Here is an 8165-nt window from a genome sequence, read left to right as displayed (position 1 = left end):
TATTAACATGATATAAAAAGAGAATGTTGCTATTATTTAAAAAAAATGATGTTATAGTAAGTAGAGCTTTTATGAGAAGGATTTCACCGTCACCTTTTATGGTACATGGTGAGAAACCTTAAAAATTCAAACCATTGAACTTTAAAAAGTGACAACAAAAAGTGTTAGTTCTATCTAACCACCTTAAATTTATCAAATTTTTTAAGTGAAGATATGCCAAACTTGTAAAACAAAGAATCTATTCTTTTATTTAAAAATTAAAAGAACAAGCTTGTTATAAAGGGTAAAGACATTGTTAAGTAATTAAATGATAAATGCTTTATTTGCAACAAGATTGAACATTAAGCCAAAAATGGTAGAAAGATCTCAGTATAGGAACCATTGGAAAATAAAAGTAAAACTAGTTGTAAAAGGATTCAAAATAGAAAACGATGTGAAACATATACTCACATGTGTTAATAATAACATTTATATAAATATTAATAGTCATCACAACTATTAATAAACTTGAAAATATTAAATGAACTTAAAAACAATCTTTTTAAATGGTGGTCTTGACAAATAGTTTTATATGGAATAACTTGAGGGTTTGTCATTAAAGAAAGGAAAATAAAATTTATAATCTTGTGAAGTCATTATATGGTTTGAAATAAGTTCTTAAATAATGATATGAAAGGTTTGACAAGGTTATGTCATTAAATAAGTTTAAAATTAATGAGATTGATAAATGTGTTTATATAAAAAAATATGAATAAAGGTTATGTCATTGTACATCTCTATATGGACAACATGTTAACTTTGAGCAAAAAGGAATACATGATCAAGTTTACAAAAAAAAAAATGTTATTAAATAAATTTTACATGAAAGACTTATATGCTGTAAATGTCATACTAGAAAATAAAATTTCTAAGACATTCAATGAACTTATATTGTCCCAATCTCATTATATTAAGCAGAGTTTTGATAAATTTTATAAAGATCATAATAGTATTGTCAAACATCAATAGATATAAATGTACACCTATCTAAAAATAAAGATGAGAGAATACAACAATTGTAATATTTTTGAAATCTGTAAAAGCTTTATATATGTTATGAAATGTACAAGAACATATATTACATAGTTAATTAGCAAGTTAGGTAGGTTTACCAATAATCTAGGTGTGGATCATTGGAAAGAAATAAATAAGTTACTCAAATGTTTTAGATATATCTTAGACTTGGAACTACACTATGTTGAGTACCTAATGGTGTTTGAGCATTATAGTATTGCAAGTATGATATTCAATGCTAAGTATTCAAAATTTACTAGTGGATACATTTTCATGCTTGGAAGAGCAACTATATCTTGCAAAATTCTATAAGAAAACTTGTGTCGCAAGATCCAAGATGGAATTAGAGTTTATTGTTCTTGATAAAGCTAGAGAGATATCTAAGTGATTTTAGAATTTTTTAGAGATATTTCATGTTGGCCAAAGCCAATCGTAACAACTTATGTCCATTATGACAACAAGCTAATAATTGAAAGGGTACAAAGCAATATATTTAATGATAAGTCAAGACATATATATCTTATACACAATACCATTAAAACATTTGTTTTTAAATGAAAATATTTTCATTTATTATGTAAAGTCAAAGAAAAATATTGTCAATCTATTTACTAAATGCTTAATAAATTTTGACTTAATTATGCATTACTAGTCTACTATATACATAAGAGTGAAGTAGCTTCAATCTCAAAAGAAGTATAAAAGAAAAAACCAAATAGAAAACTTATGCTCTCATCGCCTTCTTTGTTTGGGTGCTCTCCTTCCTCCAGCTTTAGATTTTATTCTAGTAGAGAAAAAAAATTTGAGTAAGTTTTGTAGTTTGTAGGTCTTGATTCATTTACATTTTATTGATTAGTGATGAGCAATTTAGGTTTCATGATAGATGGTACAATTCTCAATAATAACTTTTTTTATCTTGTTTTTCATATGAGATGTTATAATTCTAAAAAGTAAATACTTTATATATTTGTAGTGATATTTTATTTATATTTTCAAATTATCCTAAAATTATATATTTGGTTTTTACTAAATAATTTCAAACTTTTATAAACTTATGATATTTATCAAATAATTATTTTTCTTAATCAACCAAATCATAAATGAATGATTGTATTTGCTTATCATGTATCAAATTCATCATGATGTGGACATGAGAATTGCATTGTGCATTATATGTTGATATTTAAAACAATTTTTATTAAGTAGTGATTTCATATGCAAGTAATTTATCAAATATATCAAGGTTATGATTTTAAATTAAAGGGAATGGTTATCTCTTTACGAAAACCAATCATAAAAGAAATTTGGATTTAGACCATGACTCTTATCGGCATGCATATATATATATATATATATATATATAAAAGAAAATCGACCTTTACTATTTGTTATTATAGTTATTATTATAGTTATATGATGATTCACTATGGACGGTAATATTCAATAAAGGTGTTTTTTTTTTGTCACTAAACTATTTTTTTCCATTTCATCATTTCATTTAATGTTTGTGATATTTTGTATTAATATTTTCTTCTTCTTCCATATTCTAGACAATTCAAGACATAGTTTTAAAACTCGGACTGACCCAACGGGTCGACCCAGGACCCGGCTGACCCGGGGCTGGAAGCAGGCCAGGTTGATGAAAAAACCGGCCAGGGATTTGGTTCGGCAAAACCCGGTCGACCCAGGTAAACCCAGTTGAGACCCGACTATTATATCTATATATAAGTAAAACGACGTCGTTTTTGGCTTTAACTTTTTACTATCAATTAACCAAACTATTTGCATTGCAATGTGAAGACACACAGAATCACAATTCACAGAATTAGAAAATCTAATCTCCATCTTCAAAGTTTATAGCCATATCAGTTGCAGAGGAATTTAAGCTACACGCAAGCCATACCAAGTAAGTCTCTGTCTCTCTTTTGGTTAGAATAACAAGAAGAGGCCCTCAACAAACTCTAAATTTGTTTTTGCAGGGTGTTTGTGTTCTTTTCTTGATTTGGCTCTCTTCAATTAAGATCTTCAAATCAAGGTCAGATGAAGTTGTTGTTACTTGTTTCTCTTTAGTTTTTTTGTTTATGAAAGCACTAGTTTGATATAAGATAGTTTTTTGTTTCACTTCGGTTTTCTTCTCTCTTAGATTTTTGTTCTTCATTAGTTTCGTTTCTTTTCATGGATGTAAGATAGGTTGTTTAATTTAATGGCTTTTCGTTTATGTAAGATAGATTTCTGTTCCTTGCCCTATTTCTGCCCAGTTTATATGTCAATCCTTTTCTGTTCCTTGCCTGTGTTTTGCTTGAATCCGAGCTCTGTTTCTTGCCTTGTTTATGTTCTTGTTAACAGCAGATTGAGAGAATCTAATCATCTATGATTATAATCAGCAGATGATTAGATCCAAGTGGGTTTAATCAATAAAAACCAAGTAATAAAACTGATGTGATTGTAGATGCCTAATTGACAAGGAAAAATGCATTGTCAACTGTGTATAATATAGATTAGAAAGGCAGGCAGAGAGTGGTAGATGGATGGGTGGATGGATAGAAAGAAAAAAGAATAACGATGATTAAGATTAGCAGCAATAAAATAAAATAAAAATTAAGGTTAATTGTAGTAGGAGCAATTAATAAGAAGAGTAAAAGATGAAAAAACTAGCAGAGAGGATGTTGGTGTTTTGCATAGCAAAGGAAATTAAGGACAATTATAATATGCATCATTTACACACTGAGTAAAACATATTGATTTGTAATCTTGTCATGTTAGAATTTCTTAAGGGCTGTTGCTAACCAATATTTTAACTAAATTATATGCTTGTTTTATTGTCAATTAGGTGAATATAATGTGATAAATTATAAGATGACCCGTCAGTTTTGACAACTGAAGAAGTAAAGAGTTTTCACCAAACTCTATCAACAATTACCATACAAGATACTTTAGATGATGGTAATTAATTATTGATCATTTAGTGAAAAATATTATTTAAAACAAAGTATTGTTTAACACATAATATTTATTTGTTAATCATGTTTTAAATGTAGATTTCACAAATATTAATGAGATTGAAGATGATTGTGGCGATTAAGTTTCAAAGGAGTATGCTGATGTTTTATTACGTGTTGACGAGATTGACTCAATTCCATCGACATTTGATTCAAATTTTGCTCCCATGAACACCGAAGAACTTAATGTGTTCATTAAACAAAAGTGAATGTGTTGTTGATTTATAATTTATGTTTTTGGATGTTTTGTTTTAAATATTTTAGAATTTATATTTAGTTTGTGTTTTGGATATTGAATTAAATTTATGTTGTTTGTTTAAAATTTAAATTTGATTTAGGTATTGCATTGGATTTTTTTTTGGATTGACCCTATGACCCGATCATTATATTGGGTCGACCATCGGGTCAGGTTTAAAAACTATGATTCAAGGTATATGAAAAAATCTCAATATTGATTTTGAGTCCAATTTCATGAAATGAAATTTAAATTGGTTGTTTGAAAAATATTTAAATAAAAGCAGGACCAAAACAAAACAAAAAACAAAAAAATAGCATGGCTTTTTTTTATATACAAAAAAAATATCATTTTCATAGCAATAGTTTTCATTTAAACATATCTTGTCTATTTAGTTTTAGACTTTCATACTTAGGTCCTAAACTTTATTTTTTTTTTTTTATATTTCATTCCTTGAGTTTTGAGATAGGAGAGGAAAAGTTGAACTATGTGTTAATGAGTTTCTTTTAATGATATGAATGTCATTGAGGTATTTTGAGTTTCTATCTCGTTAAAAAAATAATAGATCAAAGTTTAGAAAGAATTTTGTTTTTTGGATTTTGTTTTATTTTGTTTTTATCAATTTAGGGTTCTTTTAAGATTAAAAATTGGTATATTAAGATTATTAAAGTGTTTATTAGGTGTTTTAATGTGAAAATAGGTTAAAATAATTTTTTAGATTAAAAGAAAACTTGAGACTCAACTTTCCTACCACCTATTTAATGGCTAGAATCTAAACTAGTAGATCACATGGTGTTTTCTTTATTAATTTTATTTTAATTAAAGTGTTTCTTTTTGTAGTATCCAGTCAGGTGCGTAGGTCCAATGTCTTAGGCACAAGTGCCTACCTTTATATATATATATATATATATATATATATATTATTTTTTTCAATTTGTTTTTTATATTTTGATTGAAATGCACTATAAATTAATATTTAATTTTTTCATAGTTCTTATATAATATTATATATATTATTTTGAGAATGTTAACAATTTAATTTTTAATAATTATATATCTAATATGAAAAAATAAAAATATATTCATTAAAAACTCAATGAAAATAATTTTTTTGTTATTTTTAATAGATTTTTGACATGATTTTATCACATTAATTAATTGTTTTCTCCAATCACATACAAAATATTGAGATATTGTTTTAATATTTTTATTAGAACTTTCTTTGGAGTTTATGATAAGTTTTTATTTTTAAAAAAATTAAATATAGTTCTTTTGATTAAAAAAACACACTTTTGTTAAAATAATAAAGAAATGCATTAATAAGGAAACAAAGTTTAGATGGTAACGATATATTTTTTCTATTTGTTTAAAATTATTAAAATCTTTAATAAATTCTTATTTTAATTATCGTTGTCTTTTATTCAAGAAAAGCGTTGCTAATAAAAAAAATATTTTTTTTACTTAACTAAAAAAAAATTAATAAGAAACAATAATTCTTATAACAAAATGCATTTTTTTATCGAAATTTTAATTAGTTATCTTTCTTTCAATTATCTATTTCAATTATAAAAGAACTAAATAAAAAGAAATTTAATTATTCCTTCAAGTTTTTGTAAAGGTTGAATTTGTTCCTTAAACTTTTCTATTTTTGCATTTTAAGTACCTATAATTTTAAATTTTTATGTTTTGATAATAAATTGTTTTTTCTCACATTTTAGTCTCTGAGTATTGACATAAGAGAGAATAAATAAGTCACCGATGCAGGGAGATGAGAGAGAAGAATTTTGGCTAGCCACATACTAGGAAAAAAAAAGATTATTCTTTATATCAATGAATTCATTTTTGATATATAAGTTTAATGATGGTGATTTTTTCTTTTTAATTGGAAACTATTTAGTTTTATTTTTTTATTTTTAGACTGATTAAAGGTTGAGAATGAGGTTATTATGATTTCTAAGATTTGTGTACATGATTTTCGGATATAAAAAGTTGAAATTTAGGTGTTTTGGATCCAAAAGTCATGTTGTTAATAAAAAATACATGTTTAGTCAAAATATATAAAAAAATACATAAATAAGAAATTATGATTTTGACAAAATAAATAATTTTTCTCTCCAAAATTTTATTCCTTTAAACTCTTTCAAATATTTATTTTAATATAAGTTGTATTAAATAAAAAAATGGCTTTGAAAATGATTTCATCGTCTACTCTTACCTCTGTTCCATACTTTATTTGTACATGTATTATTGTTGACCAGACAGAGTCTTTATAGCCTACACTTATAAAATACTTACATTTAAAACTTCCGGTTTTAGTTTTAAACAGACAAATCACAGAGATTTTGAGCTGAACAGTCTTGAAACTAGAAAGATTAATTTGGACTAAAGACAGCAGCACATGCCAGGAATATACTCTCACGCCATAAACTTACAGAAATAGCCTCGTATAAATTATTAATCAACACCTGTACCCCTATATATATATATATATATATCAATTTAATATTGATTTAGCCGCTCCAAATCAAGAAAACTCCTCTCATAATTAAATCATGACTAATTAATGAGAAGTGACCTTAATTGATATAGAACCCCTAAAAGCTAAAATCTCAAATTCCCCGTTATCTTTAACAGAAAAGGGAAAGAAGGCAACCAAAGGGAGAGTAGTGACAGTAAGGCATCCAATGTGCATGAGGAATTTCAGGGGAAGAAAGACTATTTTTTTTTAAAAAAAAAAAACATTAAAATGTAAGCAATAACAGATGATCTCTCCAAGATCCAGAGTGTGGCTTCTTGATTTTACCAAATCTCATCTTGTATTAATTTCCCATAATTTCTCAAGAACCAACCATAAAATGCAATCCTTAAAAAATTAGGGCAAACAAAAAGAACAGCTAATTTTCTATTTTCTCCCCGGCCCCTGTTTTTACAACCGGGAAAAAAAAAAAAAAAACCCTTTCAAATCTCTCTTCGTCGGAGGTATATTTACCAAAAAGAAAATCCCAGAAAACGATCTCTTGATATTGCCAATATATTTCAAGGATCTAGAAAAACCTCCCCACATATAAGTAATCTCACAAATAGTCCTCGGAGGTGAACAACGAACCAAGTAGATCCTCAAGGTCACTTGACTCAAGCCCGAGTCTCAGCGACTCTATAACTCGTTCAAAAACCAGCACGTGACATGGAATTCTCAGCACTCCTCTCTGCTCGTACCCGTATTCTTGAGCCGACTTGTTCAGAAGCCATATGAAGACCGGGCGGTTCAAGAGCTCAGCACTCACCGTAAACCGCTCCATCTCATCGCCAACATACACCGGTACGTGCCCCTCAGGCACCGGCTTGTCGGCTCCTCGCCGGTGGGCCGACCTCGAGCCACCTGATCTCCGGCGAGCGGTGGTTGTGGAGGGGGTGGATTGAGAATTCGAGCGTAGAAGGCTATATTGAGAAGAGTCCGCAACCCTGGAGAGGCGGCGAATTAGCTGCTTCATTCTAAAAGGATGGATTCGAAAGATTAGCGTAGAGAACGTAAAGACTACGAGAAGATTAATTTGAGAGTTAGATAGTAAAGAGCAAGTGGGTTGTTATTGCTGACGGTAAGATGTAATATTGAAGGCTTGAAGAATGAAGAGTTCCTGAGAGAGAGAGAAGGGAGAGGGAGAGGCGGAATGGGAGGAGAGTGGGATGTGTATATATAGAGAGGTAACAGAGGTGGTTTATAATGTATAAAAATAATATATTCTTTTAATTTTTAAAAATTAGTATTAATATATTTAAAAATTAAAAAATTAAAAAGTACTGTAAAGACAGATATCAAATAATAATAAAAAAAAGCATAGACATGAAAAGGTGATGAAAGAAGAGAGGGAGAGGGAGAG

General features: G+C 28.0%; 1 protein-coding gene across 1 annotated transcript; it reads right to left on the bottom strand.

Moving 5' to 3' along the window:
* Window positions 1–7077: 7077 nt before the first annotated feature.
* On the bottom strand, window positions 7078–7961 carry LOC133673506 (auxin-responsive protein SAUR71-like). The gene has a single exon (XM_062094362.1). The coding sequence runs from the start codon at window positions 7776–7778 to the stop codon at window positions 7362–7364; it is 417 nt and encodes a 138-aa protein (XP_061950346.1). The 5' UTR covers window positions 7779–7961; the 3' UTR covers window positions 7078–7361.
* Between the last annotated feature and the right edge of the window lie 204 nt (window positions 7962–8165).

This window comes from Populus nigra, chromosome 14 (assembly GCF_951802175.1).
Source record: "Populus nigra chromosome 14, ddPopNigr1.1, whole genome shotgun sequence".
Taxonomy (NCBI): domain Eukaryota; kingdom Viridiplantae; phylum Streptophyta; class Magnoliopsida; order Malpighiales; family Salicaceae; genus Populus; species Populus nigra.
Note: the sequence above shows the minus strand (reverse complement) of the source record. Positions and strands in the feature narration are given on the sequence as shown.